General features: G+C 49.2%; 1 protein-coding gene across 1 annotated transcript in view; it reads left to right on the top strand.

Annotated features, from left to right (window-relative positions):
* LOC122564201 (transient receptor potential cation channel subfamily V member 1) overlaps positions 1-27,070 on the top strand; it is a 93,305-nt gene that overhangs the window by 19,768 nt on the left and 46,467 nt on the right. Inside the window, exons 3-10 of the mRNA XM_087977050.1 lie at positions 3,822-3,991; positions 9,875-10,027; positions 11,912-12,052; positions 17,290-17,588; positions 18,786-18,962; positions 19,886-20,044; positions 25,440-25,535; positions 26,626-26,699. Of these exons, the coding sequence (XP_087833176.1) occupies positions 3,822-3,991; positions 9,875-10,027; positions 11,912-12,052; positions 17,290-17,588; positions 18,786-18,962; positions 19,886-20,044; positions 25,440-25,535; positions 26,626-26,699 (1,269 nt within the window). The remainder of the gene's footprint in view (positions 1-3,821; positions 3,992-9,874; positions 10,028-11,911; positions 12,053-17,289; positions 17,589-18,785; positions 18,963-19,885; positions 20,045-25,439; positions 25,536-26,625; positions 26,700-27,070) is intronic.

Here is a 27,070-nt window from a genome sequence, read left to right as displayed (position 1 = left end):
GTGAGCAGCAATGACAGGGATTGTGAGCAGTAATTCCAGGGATAGTGAGCAGTAATGTCAGGGATAGTGATCATAAATGCCAGGGATAGTGAGCAGCAATGCCAGGGATAGTGAGCAGCAATGCCAGGGATAGTGAGCAGAAACGCCAGGGATAGTGAGCAGTAATTCCAGGGATAGTGAGCAGTAATGCCAGGGATAGTGAGCAGCAATGCCAGGAATAGTGAGCAGTAATGTCAGGGATAGTGAGCAGTAATTCCAGGGATAGTGGGCAGTAATTCCAGGGATAGTGAGCAGAAACGCCAGGGATAGTGAGCAGCAATGCCAGGGATAGTGAGCAGTAATGCCAGGGAAAGTGAGCAGAAATGCCAGGGATAGTGAGCAGAAACGCCAGGGATAGTGAGCAGTAATTCCAGGGATAGTGAGCAGTAATGCCAGGGATAGTGAGCAGCAATGCCAGGAATAGTGAGCAGTAATGTCAGGGATAGTGAGCAGTAATTCCAGGGATAGTGGGCAGTAATTCCAGGGATAGTGAGCAGAAACGCCAGGGATAGTGAGCAGCAATGCCAGGGATAGTGAGCAGTAATGCCAGGCAAAGTGAGCAGCAATGCCAGGGATAGTGAGCAGAAACGCCAGGGATAGTGAGCAGTAATGCCAGGGATAGTGAGCAGAAACGCCAGGGATAGTGAGCAGCAATGCCAGGGATAGTGAGCAGCAATGCCAGGGATAGTGAGCAGTAATTCCAGGGATAGTGAGCAGTAATGCCAGGGATAGTGAGCAGCAATGCCAGGGATAGTGAGCAGTAATTCCAGGGATAGTGAGCAGTAATTCCAGGGATAGTGAGCAGAAACGCCAGGGATAGTGTGCAGCAATGCCAGGTATAGTGAGCAGCAATGCCAGGGATAGTGAGCAGTGATGCCAGGGATAGTGAGCTGCAATGCCAGGGATAGTGAGCAGTAATTCCAGGGATAGTGAGCAGCATTGCCAGGGATAGTGAGCAGAAACGCCAGGGATAGTGAGCAGTAATGCCAGGGATAGTGAGCTGCAATGCCAGGGATAGTGAGCAGTAATTCCAGGGATAGTGAGCAGTAATGCCAGGGATAGTGAGCAGTAATTCCAGGGATAGTGAGCAGTAATGCCAGGGATAGTGAGCAGCAATGCCAGGGATAGTGATCAGAAATGCCAGAGATAGTGATCAGAAATGCCAGGGATAGTGAGCAGTAATGCCAGGGATAGTGAGCAGCAATGCCAGGGATAGTGATCAGAAATGCCAGGGATAGTGAGCAGTAATGCCAGGGATAGTGATCAGAAATGCCAGGGATAGTGAGCAGTAATTCCAGGGATAGTGAGCAGCAATGCCAGGGATAGTGAGCAGTAATGCCAGGGATAGTGAGCAGTAATTCCAGGGATAGTGAGCAGCAATGCCAGGGATAGTGAGCAGTAATGCCAGGGATAGTGAGCAGAAATGTCAGGGATAGTGAGCAGTAATGCCAGGGATAGTGAGCAGTAATGCCAGGGATAGTGAGCAGTAATGCCAGCGATAGTGAGCAGCAATGCCAGGGATAGTGAGCTGTAATTCCAGGGATAGTGAGCAGTAATTCCAGGGATAGTGAGCAGAAACACCAGGGATAGTGTGCAGCAATGCCAGGTATAGTGAGCAGCAATGCCAGGGATAGTGAGCAGTAATGCCAGGGATAGTGAGCAGCAATGCCAGGGATAGTGAGCAGTAATTCCAGGGATAGTGAGCAGCATTGCCAGGGATAGTGAGCAGAAACGCCAGGGATAGTGAGCAGTAATGCCAGGGATAGTGAGCTGCAATGCCAGGGATAGTGAGCAGTAATTCCAGGGATAGTGAGCAGTAATGCCAGGGATAGTGAGCAGTAATTCCAGGGATAGTGAGCAGTAATGGCAGGGATAGTGAGCAGCAATGCCAGGGATAGTGAGCAGCAATGCCAGGGATAGTGATCAGAAATGCCAGAGATAGTGATCAGAAATGCCAGGGATAGTGAGCAGTAATGCCAGGGATAGTGAGCAGCAATGCCAGGGATAGTGATCAGAAATGCCAGGGATAGTGAGCAGTAATGCCAGGGATAGTGATCAGAAATGCCAGGGATAGTGAGCAGTAATTCCAGGGATAGTGAGCAGCAATGCCAGGGATAGTGAGCAGTAATGCCAGGGATAGTGAGCAGTAATTCCAGGGATAGTGAGCAGCAATGCCAGGGATAGTGAGCAGTAATGCCAGGGATAGTGAGCAGAAATGTCAGGGATAGTGAGCAGTAATGCCAGGGATAGTGAGCAGCAATGCCAGGGATAGTGATCAGAAATGCCAGGGATAGTGAGCAGCAATGCCAGGGATAGTGAGCAGTAATGCCAGGGATAGTGAGCAGTAATTCCAGGGATAGTGAGCAGAAATGCCAGGGATAGTGAGCAGCAATGCCAGGGATAGTGAGCAGAAACGCCAGGGATAGTGAGCAGTAATTCCAGGGATAGTGAGCAGAAATGCCAGGGATAGTGAGCAGAAACGCCAGGGATAGCGAGCAGAAACGCCAGGGATAGTGAGCAACAATGCCAGGGATAGTGAGCAGTAATGCCTGGGATAGTGAGCAGAAACGTCAGGGATAGTGAGCAGTAATGCCAGGGATAGTGAGCAGAAATGCCAGGGATAGTGAGCAGAAACGCCAGGGATAGTGAGCAACAATGCCAGGGATAGTGAGCAGTAATGCCTGGGATAGTGAGCAGAAACGCCAGGAATAGTGAGCAGCAATGCCAGGGATAGTGAGCAGTAATGCCAGGGATAGTGAGCAGCAATGCCAGGGATAGTGAGCAGTAATGCCAGGGATAGTGATCAGCAATGCCAGGGATAGTGAGCAGTAATGCCAGGGATAGTGAGCAGCAATGCCAGGGATAGTGAGCAGTAATGCCAGGGATAGTGAGCAGAAACGCCAGGGATAGTGAGCAGTAATGCCAGGGATAGTGAGCAGTAATGTCAGGGATAGTGAGCAGAAATGTCAGGGATAGTGAGCAGAAACACCAGGGATAGTGAGCAGTAATGCCAGGGATAGTGAGCAGCAATGCCAGGGATAGTGAGCAGAAATGCCAGGGATAGTGAGCAGAAACGCCAGGCATAGTGAGCAGCAATGCCAGGGATAGTGAGCAGAAATGCCAGGGATAGTGAGCAGTAATGCCAGGCATAGTGAGCAGAAATGCCAGGGATAGTGAGCAGAAACGCCAGGGATAGTGAGCAGCAATGCCAGGGATAGTGAGCAGAAACGCCAGGCATAGTGAGCAGAAACGCCAGGGGTAGTGAGCAGAAATGCCAGGGATAGTGAGCAGAAACGCCAGGGATAGTGAGCAGCAATGCCAGGGATAGTGAGCAGCAATGCCAGGGATAGTGAGCAGTAATGTCAGGGATAGTGAGCAGCAATGCCAGGGATAATGAGCAGAAACGCCAGGGATAGTGAGCAGCAATGCCAGGGATAGTGAGCAGTAATGCCAGGGATAGTGAGCAGCAATGCCAGGGATAGTGAGCAGTAATGCCAGGGATAGTGAGCAGCAATGCCAGGGATAATGAGCAGAAACACCAGGAATAGTGAGCAGCAATGCCAGGGATAGTGAGCAGAAACGCCAGGGATAGTGAGCAGCAATGCCAGGGATAGTGAGCAGAAACGCCAGGGATAGTGAGCAGAAACGCCAGGGACAGATTGGTATTTTAATTTGGAGGGGTTGATGAACAAGGAGCCAGAGTTGGTCAGTGAGTATAAGCAATTTATTTTGTGATCTGACTGATTTCTTCTGTCGCATTAAAGAGTTTTTCTTATACACAGGATGCAATCCTTAGGTTCAGCCAGAAGCAGTGAGGGAAACTTGGTCTTCAAAGCCTATGAGTGGCAATGGCTGTTTAAGGCGGTGTCTGGAGGCAAGGCCAGTGAGTTAGATGGCTTATTGGAGTATCTGATCAAGAACAATGAACGTCTCACTGACTGGAAGCTCAGAGGTATGGTTTCTTCGTTCTCCTCCTGATTTCTCCCTCATGGGTATCAGCTATCTGTCCAGCACCCCATCCCAGTGTCAACACGGACTAAAGAAGGCTTGAAGGGCTCTCTGTAGTGCCTTTCAAACCTCAGGATGTCCCATATATTTCAGTCAAGGAAGTACATTTTGAACTAGTCCCTGTTGTAATTTAAGAAATGCAGCTGCCATCTGTGCACAAGATCCCATAACCTGCAATCTGATAACATCCGGATAATTTATTCCTTACGGATGTTAGTTGTGGGATTAAATATTGGTTTCAGGACATTGCAGAGGTTCTCCTCCCCTTCTTTGAAACAGTGGGCAAAGGATCTTTTATAAGCCCCTGTGTTGAGGGCTCAAATTAACATCTCGTCAAAAAGTGACACCTCCAACAGTGCAGCACCCCCTCTATGTTGCACTAAGAATTTTTTTTATTTCAAAAATATACTTTTTTCACAATATGCATTGTCATAGATGCAGTTCATTTCTATATTGTAGCATGTCAAGAGAACAAACAAACATTTGATTTTGACTCTATCCAAAAAACCAGAGACCTCTCTTACACATACAATACTATATTTACACCGATGTGAGGCACCACACTGAATCAGGGCTCTGAGAGCCACCAGTGGGGCTTGGAGAAAAGACCAGGACTCTGCGCTGAGCCAGTTTCCATCCTCCTCTTAGTCAGTGTGGACAAACCTTTCAGAATAACTCACTGGCAAGGAATGGGAGGTAATTATTCCTGTCCTTTCCACACATCTCAAGATCATATTTAACCTTCACCCTCTCATATTGCCATCCTTAGTTTGGCTTCAGCATTCAGGTATTATTGGCAGGAGTTTCTGGGAGTAATTCAGGAGACACAGGAGAGAGGCATCCTGAGGAAAAAGAAACATGGTACAAGGAGGATGAGGCAACCGTGGCTGACTGGGGAAGCCAGGGATAGTGTAAAAGCAAAAGAGAAAGCAGATAATGTCGTGAAGGGCAGTGGGAAACCAGAGGATTGAGAAGCTTACAAAGACCAACAGAGGGCAACAAAAGAGGAAATAAGGAGGGAGAAGGTTAAATATGCGGGTGAGCTCACCAGTAATATAAACAAAGACTGTGAGAGTTTCTTTAGATATATAAAGTGCACAAGAGAGGCAAAGGTGGATATTGGGCCACTGGAAAATGGTGCCACAGAAATACTAGTGGGGAACAAGGAAATGGCTGAGGAACTTAATAATTACTTTGTGGCAATCTTCATGGTAGAAGACACAGGTAATATCCAAAAACTTCAATACAGTGAGGGGGCAGAGCTGAGTATGGCGGCCATCACCAAGGAGAAGGTGCTAGAAAAACTGAATGGTCTGAAAGTGGATAAATAACCTGGACCAGATGGACTACATCCCAGAGTTCTAAGGGAGATAGCTGAAGAGATAGTGGAGGCGTTAGTGGTGATCTTTCAGGAATTGCTAGAATCAGGGAGGGTCTCAGAAGACTGGAAACTCGTTAACATGACACCCTTGTTTAAAAAGGGAGTAAAGCAAAAGACAAAAAATTACAGACCGATTAACCTAATCTCAGTCATGGGTAAGATCCTGGAATCCATTGCGAAGGATGAGATTTCTGAATACGTGGAAGTGTATGGTAAAATAGGGCAAAGTCAGCATGGTTTCATCAAGGGGAGATCATGCCTGACAAATCTGCTAGAATTCTTTGAGGAAGTAACAAGCAGGTTAGATGAAATGAGAGCCAATGGACGTTACCTGCTTGGACTTCAAGAAGGCCTTTGACAAGGTGCCGCAGAGGAGGCTGCTGAGTAAGATAAGGGCCCATGGTCTCAGGGGCAAGGTGCTAACATGGGTAGAAGGTACTAACATGGCTGTCTGGCAGAAAGCAGAGTGGGGATAAAAGGGTCCTTCTCAGGATGGCAGCTGGTGACAAGTGGTGTTCCGTAAGGTAGTAATCTTTGAGGAGAAAGTGAGGTCTGCAGATGCTGGAGATCAGAGCTGAAAATGTGTTGCTGGAAAAGCGCAGCAGGTCAGGCAGCATCCAGGGAACAGGAGAATCGACGTTTCGGGCATAAGCCCTTCTTCAGGAATTTGGAAAGTGTGTCCAGCAGGCTAAGATAAAAGGTAGGGAGGAGGGACTTGGGGGAGGGGCGTCGGAAATGTGATAGGTGGAAAGAGGTCAAGGTGAGGGTGATAGGTCAGACTGGGGTGGGGGCGGAGAGGTCAGGAAGAAGATTGCAGGTTAGGAAGGCGGTGCTGAATTCGAGGGATTTGACTGAGACAAGGTGGGGGGAGGGGAAATGAGGAAACTGGTGAAATCCGAGTTCATCCCTTGTGGTTGGAGGGTTCCTAAGCGGAAGATGAGGCGCTCTTCCTCCAACCGTCGTTTTGTTGTGATCTGGCGATGGAGGAGTCCAAAGACCTGCATATCCTTGGTGGAGTGGGAGGATAATGCCTCCTGAAGAAGGGCTTATGCCCGAAACGTCGATTCTCCTGTTCCTTGGATGCTGCCTGACCTGCTGCGCTTTTCCAGCAACACATTTTCAGTTCCGTAAGGTAGTAGTCATGATGTGGAGATGCTGGTGTTGGACTGGGGTGGACAAAGTTAAAAATCACACAACACCAGGTTATAGTCCAACAGGTTTATCTGGAAGCACTAGCTTTCGGAGCGACGCTCCTTCATCAGGTGGTTTTTAACTTTGTTCTGTAAGGGTCAGTGTTGGGACCACAACTTTTCACTTTATACATTAACGATCTAGATGGAGGAACTGAGGATATCCTGGCTAAGTTTGCAGATGATACAAAGATAGGTAAAGGGACGGGTAGCATTGAGGAGGCGGGGTGCTGCAGAAAGATTTGGACAGGTTAGGAGAGTGGGCAAAGAAGTGGCAGATAGAGTACAATGTGGGAAAGTATAAGGTCATGCACTTTGGTCGGAAGATTAGAGGCATGGACTATTTTCTGAATAGGGATAAAATTTAGAAATCTGAAGTGCAAAAAGACTTGGGAGTTGTAGTCCAGGATTCTGTCAAGGTAAACTTGCAGGTTGAGTCAGTAGTTAGGAAGACAAAGGCAATGATGGCATTTATTTTGAGAGGACTTGAATATAAAAGCAGGGGTGTACTTCCGAATCTCTAAGGCTCTGGTCAGACTGTATTTGGAGTATTGTGCACAGTTTTGGGCCCCATATTTCAGGAAGGATGTATTGGCCTTGGAGTGTGTTCAGCGGAGGCTCATGAGAATGGTTCCAGGAATGAAAAGCTTAACATATCAGGAACATCTGAGGACTCTGGGCTTATATTTGATGGAATTTAGAAGGATTTAGAATACTGAATGGCCTGGACAGAGTGGATGTTGGGAAGATGTTTCCATCGGTAGGAGAGACTAGGAGCCGAGGGCACAGCCTTAGAGTAAAGGGAAGGCCTTTTACAACAGAGTTAAAGAGAAACTTCTTCTGCCAGAGAATAGGGAATCTATGGAACTCATTGCCACAGAAGGCTGAGGAAGCCGGGCCATGGAGTATATTTAAGACTGAGGTAGATAGGTTCTTGATTATCAAGGGGATCAGGGGTTACAGACAGAAAGCGGGAGAATGGGGTTGAGAAGCCTATCAGCCATGATTGAATAGCAGAGCAGACTCGATGGGCTAAATGGCTTAATTTCTGCTCCTATGTCTTATAATCTTATGGTCTGTGATTATGTGATTGAGAAAAGTTGTACTAAAAGTGAAACTTTAACACTGCAAAGCCAAGAAATGAGAAGATGTGTAAAGGTCGATACATACTACTGTTTCAAACAGAAAATACTAACTAGCTGATATGTTTCAATCCAGTTGTTGTGTATGCGAGAGTCAGAAAAGAGGTACATCATGGCAGGTAAATAGTGCTGTCCCCTGGGAATGTATTAGCCCTTAACATCTCAACATCCCCCATAACAGCTGTGGCTCAGTGGGAAGTTCTCGTGTCCCTGAGTCAGATATTTGTGGGTTCGAGCCTCACTGCTGGGAGAGTGGTGAGTTGTGAAAGAGGAATCAATATCAGCTGGCTGTTCCCATAGGTCAGCAGGGGAAGGTGCTGAGGAAGGAACTGTCGGACATGCCATGGCAACACACAGTAGAGTGTAGGGAGGAGCTGAAGCAATGTCTCCACACTCAGGGGAAACTGGCACTGTACCCTTCTGGCAGTTCATTCCATGTATGCACAACCCTCTGTGTGAAAAAGTTACCCCTCAAGCCCGTTTTAAATCTTTCCCCTCTCACCTTAAACCTATACCCTCTAGTCTTGATGGCCTGGACTCTGCAAAGCCAATCCTGAGTCTGAGTCCCTTTCAAAATTACATGAAACTTCCAGGACGGAAACAGCCAACTGGTTCCTGATCCACATTAACCTTCTGCCAGTCAATTGACTGAACCTCACCAATATATACCACCTGGGAGTGGAACAAATGTTTACCGGACTGACTCCTGGGGTGTCAGGACTGACCATATGAGCAGAAACTGAAATGGTTAGCACTATCTTCACTGGAGTTTGAAAGAATGAGGGCAGAACTTAGAGAAACTTGTGCAATTGGAGCAGGATTAGGTAAAATGCATGCAGGAAGGGTGTTTCTGATATCCAGAACCAAGGATCCCAGTTTAAGGATGTGAGGGTAAACCATTCAGGATCGAGATGAGGAGAAATGTCTTCATCCAGAGAGTGGGGAGCCTGTGGAATTCTCTCCCACAAAATGTGGTTGAGGGCAAAACATCGAATGTCTTCAGTAATGAGTTAGATATAGTTCTTTCAGCTAAAGGAATCAAAGGGTACGGGGGCAATATGGGAACAAGGTATGGAGTTGGATGATCAGCCATGGTTATATTGAATAGCAGAACAGTCTCTCTTCTATTCCTTTCTGTCTCGTGTGTTTATCCAGCTTCCTCTATTTGCCTCAGCTACTCTGTGTGGTATTGTTACTGTCCGAGCAAAGTCTTTTCGAGTTTAGGAGCAATCTTCCATCTCCTTCTCAGCCCACCCACCCCAACCAGACACTAAGAGAATTCAATGTCTTTTTGATTAAAACCCCTTTCATCATCGTGCTGAAAACCCCAACATGAAGGGGGGGAAGCTTCCAATTCAGAGAAGGAGACATCTCGGTGACACTTGGTCAAACCCTCCATTTCAGCCCAGCTTCTCAGCCCTCACACCCCTGTGCTCTCCCACCTCCCACGCTGATTCTGGACACCTCAATGGAATCTCTAGTCAACCTTTTCCAAAGGACAACAGCCCCAGCTTCTCCAATCTATCTATGTCACTGATGCACAATCGTTTCTGTACTCTCCCTAATGCCTTCGCGTCCTTCCTGAAGCGTAGTGTCCATATTCCAGTTGGGGAGCTGAATCAGAGTTTTGAAATGTTTAACGTAGCTCCCTTGTAACTGCACTCTATGCCCCATGTGTAAAACCCAGGATTTCCGTTGCTTTATTGACCACTTCCCAAACCTACCCTGCAAATCTCAATGATTCATGCACGTATGCCTTCAGACAGCTTTTTCCATGGCACCATAGGCTTCAGGAGCAGGAGTAGACCTTTCCAATTACTCTGACAGTCAATAAGATCAAGTTGAACTAATTGTGGCCTCAACCACCAGCTCCCCCAACCCCCACCCACTCAACTCCCCCCACCTTCCCCCTTAACCCTGGACTCCCTTGTCTGTCTCACGTGTTCTTTGATGGGAAAGTAACCTCAAGCTGTTGACTGGTGTCCCCCTGTTCCAATTTCAAATCAGGGAAAGACGAGTTCCAGCATGGAATCTAAATAGAAAGGTTTGATGGGCTGAATGACCTGTTTTTTTCTGCCAGACCATGTTACAATCTGCTGTCTTATCTGTTGCAGACCCAGAGACAGGGAAAACTGCTTTGCTGAAGGCACTGTTAAACCTGAACAACCACAGGAATGACACGATCCCAGTGCTGCTGGAAATCGCAGAGAAAACTGACAACCTGACCCAGTTTGTCAATGCGGCCTACAGTGACAGCTACTACAAGGGTATAAAGTCCTCACAGTGATAAGTAATGTCTCCAGAAAGCAGATGTATCTTCCCAGTGAACTGGACAGGCTGGAGCTGTGGTAAAGAGAAGCCTGAAGGCTGCCTGGATGGAAATGACCTTCAAAACCTTTGAACAGACACTGGGATTCCGTGGTGGGGTGGGGGAAATGGTTGATGTTATTACACACATAGATTCCAGGGAGGGGCAGGGGTCGGGTGTTATTTCATGCAACAATTCATGGGGAGAGAGTGTCAGTGTTTATTTTTACAAGGAATCCAGGTTGAGAAGCAGGCAGAAATACTCACGGGGATTTCTGGAGAAGGACTTGGAGTTAATATTTACAGGGATTTCGGGATAATGGCTGGAGTTGGTGTTAATATTTACAGGGATTTCGGGATAGTGACTAGAGTTGGTGTTAATATTTATAGGGATTTCGGGATAATGGCTGGAGTTGGTGTTAATATTTACAGGGATTTCGGGATAGTGACTAGAGTTGGTGTTAATATTTATAGGGATTTCGGGATAATGGCTGGAGTTGGTGTTAATATTTATAGGGATTTCGGGATAGTGACTAGAGTTGGTATTAATATTTATAGGGATTTCGGGATAGTGACTAGAGTTGGTATTAATATTTATAGGGATTTCGGGATAATGGCTGGAGTTGGTGTTAATATTTACAGGGATTTCAGGGATAGTGACTAGAGTTGGTGTTAATATTTACAGGGATTTCGGGATAGTGGCTGGAGGTGGCGTTGGTATTTACAGGGATTTCGGGATAGTGGCTGGAGTTGGTGTTAATATTTATAGGGATTTCGGGATAGTGGCTGGAGGTGGCGTTCATATTTATAGGAATTTCGGGATAGTGGCTGGAGGTGGCGTTCATATTTATAGGAATTTCGGGATAGTGGCTGGAGGTGGCGTTAGCATTTACAGGGAATCAGTGGAGATCCTGGTGGGGTTTTGATATTCCCTGGAGCCAGTGCCTTCAGGGAACGTCAATTTTCCCCTCCACAAACACTGACAAGTTTAGAGCAACTCTTTCACTGTCTTTGTGCTGCTCCTTGTCAGCAAGTGATGAACATCACTGTTCGAAATGGGTTTGCTAATGAGAATATTTTCTAATCAACCTGTTCAGAAATGTTATTATAGAGCTCTGGAGCAGGTAGGACTTAAACCTGAGTCTCTTGGCTCAGAGATAGGAACAGTACCACTTCACCACAAGTGCACAAGGATAACCAGAACAGCTCCAGAGTTAATAGGGAGCAAGTGATGGTCCTTGCATTTCTGTTTAAGAGTTTGTTTATTTAATTTTTAAAAATAAGCTGGAATCTTTTAGTTCTACTTTCCTGGTCTTTGGGCACTGACAGTACTTGGAGAGGGAGCATGCATTATCCATTGGTAAACCCGAAGCCTTTCAGGACAGGTGGGTACCTCATGGGCTGGTCTTCGTTACCTCCCCCTCTTGCTTTCCACTCTCTGGTGTTTAGGTTTGTCATTTTTAGTAATGACCATACTGTCCCCAGTGGGCAGTATTAGTTATGTGATACTGGGTGACTCGGTGATTCAATTTTTTTTTAAATGAGCTGCATTCTTCCCCAGTTGGGGGTTTGGCTTCTAGACAAGAGATAAAGGTGGAGGTCAGTGTTTGTTGTAAACTACACATTTATAATGAAGCCCTTGTAACCCAGGTGGAAAAGACAGTAAAACTGATAAATGAGACGCACTGGTCCAACTCATCTCCTTACTGCAAAGTGGATGACCAATACGTCCATTTCCGAGTAACCTTGCCTTTTTACTGCCTGTTCCTCCTCCTTTTGCTGCCGAATTCAACATCTTACTATCAGTCTATTCAGTGAATAATTTGTCGTGAATCCTACCCCAGGTCAGACAGCGCTGCACATTGCCATTGAACGCCGGTGTATGCACTTTGTGGCTCTCCTGGTCCGTAATGGTGCTGATGTCCACGCCAAGGCCAACGGTATCTTCTTCAAGCAAAAAGAAGGCCAAACTGGCTTTTACTTCGGTAAGAAAGACAGAGCGAGCAATTGGGAACGTGAAGCAAAACAAAAACCAATCAAACTCTAATGGGGGAAAAACCCACACAGGCAGAAACATGATGACTGGCAAGGAGTTTCATAAAACTGCTTAACCAGAGGAGGCCAAATCTCTGAAGGAACAGAACAGAAGGAATAGAAGCAGGAGTAGGCCATTTGGCCCATCAGATCCATCCCAACATTCAATAAGATCAAGACCAAATTATCCAGGCCTTAACTTCTCTTCCATCCCAGCTCCTCATGGTCCTCAATCCCTGATAATGGCAGAGATCTACCCCCTCTTTAAATACTCTCCATGATCTAACCTTCACAACTCTCTGGGATAGAGAATTCCAGGCATTCACTATCCTCTGGGAGAAGAAATTCCTTCTCATCTCAAAATGTATCTTTTGATGGAGGCTTGCTGTTTCGGGGAACTAAGCTGTGATGAATTCAGGAGCTGAAGTCACACAGTGAAAGTGTTCCCTCAACAATCAAAGTCAGACTGGATCATTGCATTTAAAGGAGAACAATTGTGGGGTGAAATAACTGCACAGAGGCCAGTTACCCTTTATTTACATGTGCACCATACATGGACTCACAGCTAGTCCCTCGAGTAAGGAGACTCTGTTTATATCTGTCAGCCAGGGCTCCCTGATTGACCCATTAAAAGCCCCCATCAGGGATCTCATACACCATGAGATCTAATCTCTGGCCAACCTCATTCCAATCACTACACAGGGATATTGGGAACAGCTGGGAAATGGAACAAACGGGATCACTCTAAGGGCCAATGCAGACTCAATGGGCTGAACACCTTCATTTTGTGCTGCAATATTCAGAGATTAAAAGGTAGAAGATCGATATTGTCCACTTTGAACCAAAGATCAGAATATCGTGAACACTTTCAAAAGCTGATGGAGAATGAGTTAGGAGATGAGAAGTCAGAGTAGGGATAATGGACATGTACTTACTTGGATGTGACTAGTGGCAGATAGTTTTAATCATCCTCTTCAGGGGAGCTGTGACCCTCCTCTGGAGCAAGTGGGACTAGAACCCTGGCCTCCTGGTCCAGAGATAGGGACCCCATCACATCACCACAAAAGCTCCTGACTATTAGGAGATAGATGGAGTTAAGCTACAGGTCAGCTGTGTTCTAGTTAAACTAGCTTCCAGGGCTGAATCTTGTACGTTCCTATCAGTGTTTTCATGGGAACATTCTCTGTCCCAGTCTCTATCTCCTTGTCGCTGTATCCCTCCCTCCCCCCTTTTGACTTGAGTATTACCTGAAAAGAGCATTTATGGCACAGAAAGAGGCCCTTCAGCATATTGTGTCTATGCTGGTCATCAAACACCCATCTATTCTAAACCCAATTTCCACCATGTGGCGTGTAACCATGTATGCTGTGGTGTTTCAAGGGCTCTGATAAAGTGTTCTTATTCTAATGACAGCTTGACCTGCCCATTTTCCTCTCTATGGAAAGTTGACTTTGAACAAAGCTCAGTTCCCATCCTGACTTGCACTAAGTCCCTTTGCTTTTTCCGAAACTCTTGTATTCTCTCATCAAAATCAGTTAGCAGTAATGCCTCAGGTTTAGATTTCTCATACTTGTTTTCAAATCCTTCCACAGTTTGGCCGCTCCCAATGTCTGTAACCTTCTCCAAACCCAACGTCTGTAACCTTCTCCAGTCCCAACATCTGTAACCTTCTCCAGACCCAACGTCTGTAACCTTCTCCAAACCCAACGTCTGTAACCTTCTCCAGACCCAATGTCTGTAACCTTCTCCAAACCCAACGTCTGTAACCTTCTCCAGACCCAACATCTGTAACCTTCTCCAAACCCAACGTCTGTAACCTTCTCCAGACCCAATGTCTGTAACCTTCTCCAGACCCAACGTCTGTAACCTTCTCCAAACCCAACATCTGTAACCTTCTCCAAACCCAACGTCTGTAACCTTCTCCAGACCTAATGTCTGTAACCTTCTCCAGACCCAATGTCTGTAACCTTCTCCAAACCCAACATCTGTAACCTTCTCCACTCCCAATGTCTGTAACCTTCTCCACTCCCAATGTCTGTAACCTTCTCCAGACCCAACATCTGTAACCTTCTCCAAACCAAACATCTGTAAACTTCTCCACTCCCAATGTCTGTAACCTTCTCCAGACCCAATGTCTGTAACCTTCTCCAGACCCAACGTCTGTAACCTTCTCCAGACCCAACATCTGTAACCTTCTCCAAACCCAACGTCTGTAACCTTCTCCAGACCCAATGTCTGTAACCTTCTCCAGACCCAACGTCTGTAACCTTCTCCAAACCCAACATCTGTAACCTTCTCCACTCCCAATGTCTGTAACCTTCTCCACTCCCAATGACTGTAACCTTCTCCAGACCCAACGTCTGTAACCTTCTCCAGACCCAACATCTGTAACCTTCTCCAAACCCAACGTCTGTAACCTTCTCCAGACCCAATGTCTGTAACCTTCTCTAGACCCAATGTCTGTAACCTTCTCCAGACCCAACATCTGTAACCTTCCCCAAACCCAACGTCTGTAACCTTCACCAGACCCAATGTCTGTAATCTTCTCCAGACCCAATGCCTGTAACCTTCTCCAGACCCTACGTCTGTAACCTTCTCCAGACCCAACATCTGTAACCTTCTCCACTCCCAATGTCTGTAACCTTCTCCACTCCCAATGTCTGTAACCTTCTCCAGACCCAACATCTGTAACCTTCTCCAAACCAAACATCTGTAAACTTCTCCACTCCCAATGTCTGTAACCTTCTCCAGACCCAATGTCTGTAACCTTCTCCAGACCCAACGTCTGTAACCTTCTCCAGACCCAACATCTGTAACCTTCTCCAAACCCAACGTCTGTAACCTTCTCCAGACCCAATGTCTGTAACCTTCTCCAGACCCAACGTCTGTAACCTTCTTCAGACCCAATGTCTGTAACCTTCTCCAAACCCAAGTCTGTAACCTTCTCCAAACCCAATGTCTGTAACCTTCTCCAAACCCAACGTCTGTAACCTTCTCGAGACACAATGTCTGTAACCTTCTCCAAACCCAACATCTGTAACCTTCTCCAGACCCAATGTCTGTAACCTTCTCCAAACCCAACGTCTGTAACCTTCTCCAGTCCCAATGTCTGTAACCTTCTCCACTCCCAATGTCTGTAACCTTCTCCAGACCCAATGTCTGTAACCTTCTTCAGAACCAATGTCTGTAACTTTCTTCAGACCCAACGTCTGTAACCTTCTCGAGACACAATGTCTGTAAACTTCTCCAGTCCCAATGTCTGTAACCTTCTCCACTCCCAATGTCTGTAACCTTCTCCAGACCCAATGCCTGTAACCTTCTCCAGACCCAACGTCTGTAACCTTCTCCAGACCCAACATCTGTAACCTTCTCCAAACCCAACGTCTGTAACCTTCTCCAGACCCAATGTCTGTAACCTTCTCCAGACCCAACGTCTGTAACCTTCTCCAAACCCAACATCTGTAACCTTCTCCACTCCCAATGTCTGTAACCTTCTCCACTCCCAATGTCTGTAACCTTCTCCAGACCCAATGTCTGTAACCTTCTCCAGACCCAACATCTGTAACCTTCTCCAAACCCAACATCTGTAAACTTCTCCACTCCCAATGTCTGTAACCTTCTCCAGACCCAAAGTCTGTAACCTTCTCCAGACCCAACGTCTGTAACCTTCTCCAGACCCAACATCTGTAACCTTCTCCAAACCCAACGTCTGTAACCTTCTCCAGACCCAATGTCTGTAACCTTCTCCAGATCCAACGTCTGTAACCTTCTCCAAACCCAACATCTGTAACCTTCTCCACTCCCAATGTCTGTAACCTTCTCCACTCCCAATGTCTGTAACCTTCTCCAGACCCAATGTCTGTAACCTTCTCCAGACCCAACATCTGTAACCTTCTCCAAACCCAACGTCTGTAACCTTCTCCAGACCCAATGTCTGTAACCTTCTCCAGACCCAATGTCTGTAACCTTCTCCAGACCCAACATCTGTAACCTTCTCCAAACCCAACGTCTGTAACCTTCACCAGACCCAATGTCTGTAACCTTCTCCAGACCCAATGTCTGTAACCTTCTCCAGACCCAACGTCTGTAACCTTCTCCAGACCCACCGTCTGTAATCTTCTCCAGACCCAACATCTGTAACCTTCTCCAAACCCAACGTCTGTAACCTTCTCCAGACCCAACGTCTGTAACCTTCTCCAGACCCAACGTCTGTAACCTTCTCCAAACCCAACATCTGTAACCTTCTCCACTCCCAACGTCTGTAACCTTCTCCAAACCCAACGTCTGTAACCTTCACCAGACCCAATGTCTGTAACCTTCTCCAGACCCAATGTCTGTAACCTTCTCCACTCCCAATGTCTGTAACCTTCTCCACTCCCAATGTCTGTAACCTTCTCCACTCCCAATGTCTGTAACTTTCACCAGACCCAATGTCTGTAACCTTCTCCAGACCCAATGTCTGTAACCTTCACCAGACCCAATGTCTGTAACCTTCTCCAGTCCCAATGTCTGTAACCTTCTCCAGTCCTAACATCTTTAACTTTCTCCAGACCCAATGTCTGTATCCTTCTCGAGCCCCAACGTCTGTAACCTTCTCCAGACCCAACATCTGTAACCTTCTCCAAACCCAACGTCTGTAACCTTCTCCAGTCCCAATGTCTGTAACCTTCTCCAGACCCAATGTCTGTAACCTTCTCCAGACCCAATGTCTGTAACCTTCTCCAGACCCAACGTCTGTAACCTTCACCAGACCCAACGTCTGTAACCTTCACCAGACCCAATGTCTGTAACCTTCACCAGACCCAATGTCTGTAACCTTCTCCAGACCCAATGTCTGTAACCTTCTCCAGACCCAATGTCTGTAACCTTCTCCACTCCCAATGTCTGTAACCTTCACCAGACCCAACGTCTGTAACCTTCACCAGACCCAACGTCTGTAACCTTCTCCAGACCCAATGTCTATAACCTTCTCCAACGCCTTCAGCTGTCTGGGCCATGAGCTCTGGAATTCCCACCCTAGATTTCTCTCTCCCCTCCTTTACCAGGCTCCTTGACTGCCCTAATATCTCTTCAAATGCTTTTGTCTCTGATTGTAGTCCTGTGTAGTGTCTTGTAGCGGTTTACCACATAGAGGATGCCAGACAAATGCACATTGTAGTTGCTGAGACCTGATCTCTTCTGTTGACAGGGGAGCTGCCTCTCTCACTGGCCGCCTGTACAAACCAGCTGGACGTGGTGACCCACCTGTTGGAAAACCCGTACAGTCCAGCAGACATCTCAGCCACCGACTCCATGGGGAACAATGTGCTCCACGCATTGGTGTCCATCTCCGACAACACCAAGGAGAACACCAAATTTGTCATCCACATGTATGATTACCTGCTGAGGATGGGGGTGAAGATCAACCCAGAGCTGAACCTGGAAAGCATGAAGAACAAGAAAGGACTGACCCCCTTGAAACTGGCTGCAAAGACGGGCAAAATCGAGGTGAGGGAGCCCTGACTGCTCCAAGTCAGGAAGGATAGGGCGCAATGAGGCTGGGGAAATAGTTCCGACCATTTAACACAATGAAGTGACTTCTCGTTGCATGACACACTGAGCAGCTTCTCCCAGTAACGTCACCCCATCAGCGCTGTGTCAGTCATGGACAGTAAGGGCTGCCCATAACTTCCAGATGTTCAGTCCGAGGGAGGAGGGTGCAATGGCCCTGTCTCTGGGCCTGAGGTTTCAGCTTCCAGTCCTGCTCCACGACCTGATGCCAAGGAAGGGGCCTTCATAATGTGGCCAAACAGGTTGGGCATCAATTTTCAAATCCTTTGGAAGGCAGGAACATTGGGAGAGATTCCCAGATGGCTATTTGATAGTAATGGAGCAGGGTTTCTGCTGTCCCTGACCAGTGTGGACCCAGCCTTCAGGATCGGGTGGTTCAGTTGGCTGGACATCAGGTATGGATCAGGATGTGCCAGCAGCAAGGGGTGTGATCCTGTTCCTGCTGCACTCCCTCCTTCGCCACCCAGCGGAAGTGTGGGGCGGGCCTGCCTTCAGCCAGAGAACTGAAAGGGAATTTACAGCTAGGCCACTGAGAGGGAGTTTACAGGAAACCTGTGACAGAGAGGTAAAGAAATAAAAGAGCCCCTTTAGCACTGACTCTCTGACAGTGTGGCACTCCCTCAGCACTGACCCTCCGACAGTGCGGCGCTCCCTCAGCACTGACCCTCCGACAGTGCGGCGCTCCCTCAGCACTGACCCTCTGACAGTGCGGCGCTCCCTCAGCACTGACCCTCTGACAGTGCGGCACTCCCTCAGCACTGACCCTCCGACAGTGCGGCGCTCCCTCAGCACTGACCCTCTGACAGTGCGGCGCTCCCTCAGCACTGACCCTCTGACAGTGCGGCACTCCCTCAGCACTGACCCTCTGACAGTGCGGCGCTCCCTCAGCACTGACCCTCTGACAGTGCGGCACTCCCTCAGCACTGACCCTCTGACAGTGCGACACTCCCTCAGCACTGACCCTCTGACAGTGCGACACTCCCTCAGCACTGACCCTGCGACAGTGTGACAGTCCTTTCGTAATTAACCTTTGGTTAGTGCTGACACCCAACTGACCAACGTTGAGAGGTATTATGTTTGGTAAACACCTCCTTCCCTTGCTGAGCCCTCCTTTCAATGCTTTCTCCTTTTCAGGTGTTGAAACACATCATTGGCAGGGAGATCCACGATGAGGAATGTCGATTCTTGTCCAGGAAATTCACTGAATGGGCATACGGTCCAGTGCACTCGTCTCTGTATGACCTCTCGGCTCTCGACACATATGAAGCAAAGTCGGTGTTGGAGATTATCATCTATGGCAGTGAGACTCCGGTATGAGCTACCTGGACAGCTCGGCCGGGGGGTCAATGTCCATAGGATAATGTGCAGAAGGAAAAGCCAAGGAGGGAGTTTCCCAGTTAGGTTTTGACACACTGAGACTGAATGTTCTGATAGAATGGCCAGCAGATGCACCTACGTTCCAAAGGTCACCGCATCACTCTCAGGAAAGGGAAAATATGTCAAGCTATGGGGAAGGGAGCTCTTACAAAATGCTGGCACAGCCATCAGGGGCGAAATGACCTCTATTACTATATCATTAATTCTGAAACTTATATTATAAACTTTCATTAGTTCTGACTGCTACACTGTGAAAGTTCAAAGCCACTGCTTTCAGAGTGTAGCTGACAGCATCAACTGGAACTGAGATCTAGCCTTCACTGTAGAATACAGTCACATATCGGCTGTATTCCCAGCCTCCACACTGACACCCCCATCAAACACTCCCAGGACTGGGGATACATACAGAGTAAAGCTCCCTCTACACTGTCCCCACCAAACAGCCCCAGGACAAGGATAACACAGGGTTAGATACAGAGTAAAGCTCGCCCTACACTGGAGTGCGGCACGGTGGCACAGTGGTTAGCACTGCTGCCTCACAGTGCCAGAGACCCGGGTTCAATTCCTGCCTCAGGCTGTGTGGAGTTTGCACGTTCTCCCCGTGTCTGTGTGGGTTTCCTCCGGGTGCTCCGGTTCCCTCCCACAGTCCAAAGATGTGCAGGTCAGGTGAGTTGGCCATGCTAAATTACCCGTAGTGTTAGGTAAGGAGTAAATGCAGGGGTATGGGTGGGTTGCGCTTCGGCGGGGTGGTGTGGACTTGTTGGGCCGAAGGGCCTGTTTCCACACTGTAATGTAATCTAATCTACACTGACCCCAATCAAAGAGCTGTTCTAACTGATTCGTGTCTGTTTTCTCAGAACCGACATGAGATGCTAAACTTAGAGCCGCTGAAGCACCTGTTACAGGAGAAGTGGAACAACTTTGCCAGCTTCATCTTTTACATCAAGTTCTTCATTTACCTCTCCTACATGATCATCTTCACCACTACAGCCTACAATAGGATTGAGGAGCAAAAGGTGTAGATACGATCCTTGAATTGGTTGAGTGTCTGCAATTGAGAGTTTTCATTCTGGTCTGTGGGCGAGACAGTCATTGATCCGAGGAATTCCACAGAGACCTGAATACACAATGCAGTTTGACATTCCCAATGCAGCAATGAGAGAGCAATGCAAATTCAGAGAGGCAGTAGTGAAGGAATGTTTCACTGTCAGTGAATCCTGTTAGTACTGAGGGAGCGCCACACTGTTGGAGGGTCAATGCTGAGGGAGCGCCGCACTGTCGGAGGGTCAATGCTGAGGGAGTGCCGCACTGTCGGAGGGTCAATGCTGAGGGAGTGCCGCACTGTCGGAGGGTCAATGCTGAGGGAGCGTCGCACTGTTGGGGGGTCAGTGCTGAGGGAGCGCCGCACTGTCGGAGGGTCAGTGCTGAGGGGGTGCCACACTGTCGGAGAGTCATTGCTGAGGGAGCGCCGCACTGTCGGAGGGTCAGTGCTGCGGGAGTGCCGCACTGTCGGAGGGTCAGTGCTGAGGGGGTGCCACACTGTCGGAGGGTCAGTGCTGAGGGGGGCGCTGCACTGTCGGAGGGTCAGTGCTGAGGGAGCGCCACACTGTCGGAGGGTCAGTGCTGAGGGGGTGCCACACTGTCGGAGGGTCAGTGCTGAGGGAGCGTCGCACTGTTGGGGGGTCAGTGCTGAGGGAGCGCCGCACTGTTGTGGGGTCAGTGCTGAGGGAGAGCCGCACTGTTGGAGGACCAGGGCTGAGGGAGCGCTGCACTGTCGGAGGGTCAGTACTGAGGGAGTGCTGCAATGTCGGAAGGTCAGTGCTGAGGGAGCGCTGCACTGTTGCAGGGTCAGTGCTGAGGGAGCGCCGCACTGTCGGAGGGTCAGTACCGAAGGAGTGCCGCACTGTCGGAGTATCAGTGCTGATTGAGCAGGCATTGTCGGAGAGTCAGTGCTGAGGGAGCGCCGCACTGTTGGGGGGTCAATGCTGAGGGAGCGCCGCACTGTTGGGGGGTCAATGCTGAGGGAGTGCCGCACTGTCGGAGGGTCAATACTGGGGGAGCGCCGCACTGTCGGAGGGTCAGTGCTGAGGGAGTGCTACACTGTCAGAGGGTCAGTGCTGAGGGAGCAGGCACTGCCGGAAGGTCAGTGCTGAGGGAGCAGGCACTGTCGGAGGGTCAGTGCTGAAGGAGTGCCGCACTGTTGGAGGGTCAGTGCTGAGAGAGTGTTGCACTGTTGGGGGGTCAGGGCTGAGGGAGTGCCGCACAGTCGGAGGGTCAATACTGGGGGAGAGCTGCACTGTCGGAGGGTCAGTGCTGAGGGAGTGCCGCCCTGTTGCAGGGTCAGTGCTGAGGGAGCAGCGCACTGTCGGAGGGTCAGTGCTGAGGGAGCGCCGCACTGTCAGAGGGTCAGTGCTTAGGGAGTGCTGCACTGTCGGGGGGTCAGTGCTGAGGGAGTGCTTCATTGTCGGAGGGTCAGTGCTAAGGGAGTGCCGCACTGTCGGAGGGTCAGTGCTGAGGGAGTGCCGCCCTGACGGAGGGTCAGTGGTGAGGGAGTGCCGCACTGTCAGAGGGTCAGTGCTGACGGCGTGCTGCACTGCCGGAGGGTCAGTGCTGAGGGAGTGCTGCACTGTCGGGGGGTCAGAGCTGAGGGAGCGCCGCACTGTTTGAAGGTCAGTGCTGAGGGAGTGCCGCACTGTCGGAGGGTCAGTGCTGAGGGAGTGCCGCACTGTTGGAGGGTCAGTACTGAGGGAGTGCCATACTGTCGGAGGGTCAGTGCTGAGGGAGTGCCATACTGTCGGAGGGTCAGTGCTGAGGGAATGCCGCACTGTCGGAGGGTCAGTGCTGAGGGAGTGCTGCACTGTCGGAGTATCAGTGCTGATTGAACAGGCACTGTTGGAGGGTCAATGCTGAGGGAGAAGGCACTGTCGGAGGGTCAGTGCTGAGGGAGTGCTGCACTGTCGGAGGGTCAGTGCTGAGGGGGTGCCACACTGTCGGAGAGTCATTGCTGAGGGAGCGCCGCACTGTCGGAGGGTCAGTGCTGCGGGAGTGCCGCACTGTCGGAGGGTCAGTGCTGAGGGGGTGCCACACTGTCGGAGGGTCAGTGCTGAGGGGGGCGCTGCACTGTCGGAGGGTCAGTGCTGAGGGAGCGCCACACTGTCGGAGGGTCAGTGCTGAGGGGGTGCCACACTGTCGGAGGGTCAGTGCTGAGGGAGCGTCGCACTGTTGGGGGGTCAGTGCTGAGGGAGCGCCGCACTGTTGTGGGGTCAGTGCTGAGGGAGAGCCGCACTGTTGGAGGACCAGGGCTGAGGGAGCGCTGCACTGTCGGAGGGTCAGTACTGAGGGAGTGCTGCAATGTCGGAAGGTCAGTGCTGAGGGAGCGCTGCACTGTTGCAGGGTCAGTGCTGAGGGAGCGCCGCACTGTCGGAGGGTCAGTACCGAAGGAGTGCCGCACTGTCGGAGTATCAGTGCTGATTGAGCAGGCATTGTCGGAGAGTCAGTGCTGAGGGAGCGCCGCACTGTTGGGGGGTCAATGCTGAGGGAGCGCCGCACTGTTGGGGGGTCAATGCTGAGGGAGTGCCGCACTGTCGGAGGGTCAATACTGGGGGAGCGCCGCACTGTCGGAGGGTCAGTGCTGAGGGAGTGCTACACTGTCAGAGGGTCAGTGCTGAGGGAGCAGGCACTGCCGGAAGGTCAGTGCTGAGGGAGCAGGCACTGTCGGAGGGTCAGTGCTGAAGGAGTGCCGCACTGTTGGAGGGTCAGTGCTGAGAGAGTGTTGCACTGTTGGGGGGTCAGGGCTGAGGGAGTGCCGCACAGTCGGAGGGTCAATACTGGGGGAGAGCTGCACTGTCGGAGGGTCAGTGCTGAGGGAGTGCCGCCCTGTTGCAGGGTCAGTGCTGAGGGAGCAGCGCACTGTCGGAGGGTCAGTGCTGAGGGAGCGCCGCACTGTCAGAGGGTCAGTGCTTAGGGAGTGCTGCACTGTCGGGGGGTCAGTGCTGAGGGAGTGCTTCATTGTCGGAGGGTCAGTGCTAAGGGAGTGCCGCACTGTCGGAGGGTCAGTGCTGAGGGAGTGCCGCCCTGACGGAGGGTCAGTGGTGAGGGAGTGCCGCACTGTCAGAGGGTCAGTGCTGACGGCGTGCTGCACTGCCGGAGGGTCAGTGCTGAGGGAGTGCTGCACTGTCGGGGGGTCAGAGCTGAGGGAGCGCCGCACTGTTTGAAGGTCAGTGCTGAGGGAGTGCCGCACTGTCGGAGGGTCAGTGCTGAGGGAGTGCCGCACTGTTGGAGGGTCAGTACTGAGGGAGTGCCATACTGTCGGAGGGTCAGTGCTGAGGGAGTGCCATACTGTCGGAGGGTCAGTGCTGAGGGAATGCCGCACTGTCGGAGGGTCAGTGCTGAGGGAGTGCTGCACTGTCGGAGTATCAGTGCTGATTGAACAGGCACTGTTGGAGGGTCAATGCTGAGGGAGAAGGCACTGTCGGAGGGTCAGTGCTGAGGGAGTGCTGCACTGTCGGAGGGTCAGTGCTGAGGGGGTGCCACACTGTCGGAGAGTCATTGCTGAGGGAGCGCCGCACTGTCGGAGGGTCAGTGCTGCGGGAGTGCCGCACTGTCGGAGGGTCAGTGCTGAGGGGGTGCCACACTGTCGGAGGGTCAGTGCTGAGGGGGGCGCTGCACTGTCGGAGGGTCAGTGCTGAGGGAGCGCCACACTGTCGGAGGGTCAGTGCTGAGGGGGTGCCACACTGTCGGAGGGTCAGTGCTGAGGGGGGCGCTGCACTGTCGGAGGGTCAGTGCTGAGGGAGTGCTGCACTGTCGGAGGGTCAGTGCTGAGGGAGTGCCGCACTGTCGGAGGGTCAGTGCTGAGGGAGTGCTGCACTGTCGGAGAGTCAGTGCTAAGGGAGCGCCACACTGTCAGAGGGTCAGCGCTGAGGGAGCGCCACACTGTCGGAGGGTCAGTGCTGAGGGAGTGCTACACTGTCGGAGAGTCAGTGCTGAGGGAGCGTCGCACTGTCGGAGGGTCAGTGCTGAGGGAGTGCTACACTGTCGGAGGGTCAGTGCTGAGGGAGCACTAAACATTTGACGTTTTCTAACTATCTGCAGTTATCTCCTCTTTCTCACCCTCCAGAGAACCAGAACTCATTTTATTCACCTTGTTCCTTTGCAGATACAGTACCTGTAACATTGGTTTTACATGTTGAATTAGCTTCTTCTCATTATTTAATCTTTTTAGTCATTCTCTCCTGTTCTTCACATTGTAATCAATCATCTGACCAGTCCCTCAGTTTTTATGCAGTGGTATACTTTTACCTCAGGTTTGATGCTTTTGTGAACATTTTTAGTTTGAAACAGATGGTGGATTTTCTGCTTGGAATTTTCCTTTATAGTAGGAATATAATTATTCTGAGTACCCTGAAATATCCCCGTAAATAGCTGCCATTGGCTCACTATTGATCAAGTGTCCCGATACACTTCAGCCAGCTCAGCTTCCCTGCTCCACAGTTACCCTTCCATAGGCTTAGACCCTTCCTTCACGCTTTTCAAACAGGACATAAAATTCAATCATTTTAGGGTCATTGTTACCTTTACTCTGAGGTCATTAACTCATCCTATCAGGTTACACAATCCCAAGTTAGATATAACCTGTTCTCTGGAGATCACAGTGGGAATGACTTCAGCTCTCTCCATGGATGCTGCCTGATCTGCTGGGATCTCCAGCATTGTTTGTTTTCAGTTCAGATTGCAACATTCGTAGTAATTTGCTCCTATACCCTGTTCTCTGATTGATTCCAGAAAGTGCTGCACTAAGAAACTATCTTAAAACTGTCTTGAACTTTTCATCCAGGTGGCTATTGCCAGTCTGAGATTAAAGTTACCCTTTGCTTATTGTCTTTCCTTTAAACAATGAGCCAATGTTCCTCCTGATATTGTTTCTCCCACATTATGGTTTTTGTTCAGGGTTCTGTAGACCATTCAAGAGTGGCATCTTTCTCGTACTGTCCCTCATCTCCACGAAGGTAACTCTCCATCCTTATCTCCTAGATTTAGGTAACCTCTAACTATTGCTAAAAATCACACAACACCAGGTTATAGTCCAACAGGTTTAATTGGAAGCACTAGCTTTCGGAGCGACGCTCCTTCATCAGGTGTTGTGCCACCTTCGGCAATGCTCTGAAAGCTGGTGCCTCCACATAAACCTGTTGGACTATAACCTGGTGTTGTGTGATTTTTAACTTTGTACACCCCAGTCCAACACCGGCATCTCCAAATCATGTCTAAACTTTGTTTAATTTAGTTTGCTATTCTTACAAATGCAGAAATGTGTTCTCAGTCTGGCCAATGCCGTAGATTAGGTGAAACCTGTTCTGCTCCACTCACAGCTTCTCTTCAGTAAAATGTTGCTTTTCTTTATCCTTAAAACAGCCCCCATTCAAAGTTGAGTCCACAACTGAAAGCTACCTACGGGTCACTGGACAAGTTATCACAATCTTCGGAGCACTCTATCTTTTCTTTCAAGGGGTGAGTTTTGTGCAAGTTCACTTCATTTTCAACTTTCCTGGCTCTGCCTCAAGCACTTGTAAAGTACATGGGTAAATCCGAAATCACATCCACTCGAATTCCCATCACTGAATCCCCACTGTCAACATCGTGGAGGTCACCGTTGAAGTATAACTGTACTAGCTGCATTAATACTGTGACTACAAGAGCTGGTCAGAGTCTGGGAAATCTACAGGAACTCACCTTCTGTCTCCACAAACACTGGGCACCACCTACAAGGCACAACTCAGGAGTGCGATGGAATATTCCCCATTCACCTGAATGAATACAGCTTCAATGCAATGCAAGAGATTTAATCCAGGACAAAGTAACCCCATTTGATCTTCCACCATGTTAAACATTATTTCCCTCCCTCACCGGTGCACAGTAGCAGCAAAGTGTACCTTGTACAAGATGAACTACACACACATCACCAAGCCTCATCGAACAGCCCCTTCCAAACCTGTAACCTCTACCATCTAGAAGGAGCATCACTGCCTGCAAGACCCCTCTAGCCCATGCACCATCCTGATCTGGAATCTTTTACTGTCCTTGGGTCAAATTGTGGAATTTCCTTCCTATCAGCACTGGGTGTCCCTCCACCACATAGACTGGTACATTCAAAAAGGCACCTCACTACGCCATCTTCAGGGCAATTAAGGGTAGGGCAATAAATGCTGGCTGACAGATACAGTGATGCCCAGGTCTCATGATTAGATAAAGAAAATAGTTAACTTCTCATTATGTGACTATAATTACCTTGAATAGACCAGGAAATATATCATTGTCAAATGCCAAGGTGCTGTGCCTGGTCCATTTATCCAATTCAACCACCCAAATATAAAATAATACTTGTTTCTAACCATCTACAAGAGCCATGGGAAAGCAGAGTAAACAATATTCTTTAAACATTGTCTTGGTCTATTATTTGTGACAGCTGTTCATACACAAAATTAACTTCCATGTTTCTCAATGTTACATTTCAACAGTGATTGTCCAGATGAGATGACAGGTGCTATATGAATGCAAATCTTTCTTTTTAAAATTGATAAATGTTTTACTCCCTGTTCAGGTCGAAGAAGTCTTTCTGCGAAGGAAGAGGACTCCAAAGTCAATCACGATCGATGGTTACTGTGATATTTTATTGTAAGGCCCATAGTGTTTAATTTCCCAGTTGTGAATTGTGTCTCTTGTTGTGCTTGGTCTCTGGCAATGAATCACAAACTTCTGTCTGACAAATTCACTTCGCAATCTCAGGAATGGCACTGATCAGCTCTAATCAGAACTGAAATGCAATGATAGAAGCATAATCCCACTTTAAACTTTGAGAGTGAAGAGGGGGCTACTGTATGATGGGTAGTGGGGGGAAGGGGTAGTGGGGGAAATGGGCAGGGTGTCCATAAAGATATCAGATTGGGACCAAGGCTAGCTTTATTTCTAATCCTCACTTTCTTGGAAGACCTACCTGTGGGAATGACCTGGAGGCTAGTGGGAAGGAGGAAGATGTTGGATAGATA

The sequence above is a fragment of the Chiloscyllium plagiosum genome, unplaced genomic scaffold, assembly GCF_037043375.1.
Source record: "Chiloscyllium plagiosum isolate Xiang-an unplaced genomic scaffold, Cpla_swu_hap1 HiC_scaffold_31, whole genome shotgun sequence".
Taxonomy (NCBI): domain Eukaryota; kingdom Metazoa; phylum Chordata; class Chondrichthyes; order Orectolobiformes; family Hemiscylliidae; genus Chiloscyllium; species Chiloscyllium plagiosum.
The sequence above is the reverse complement of the archived record's forward strand: the minus strand, read 5'-3'. Positions and strand labels throughout refer to the sequence as shown.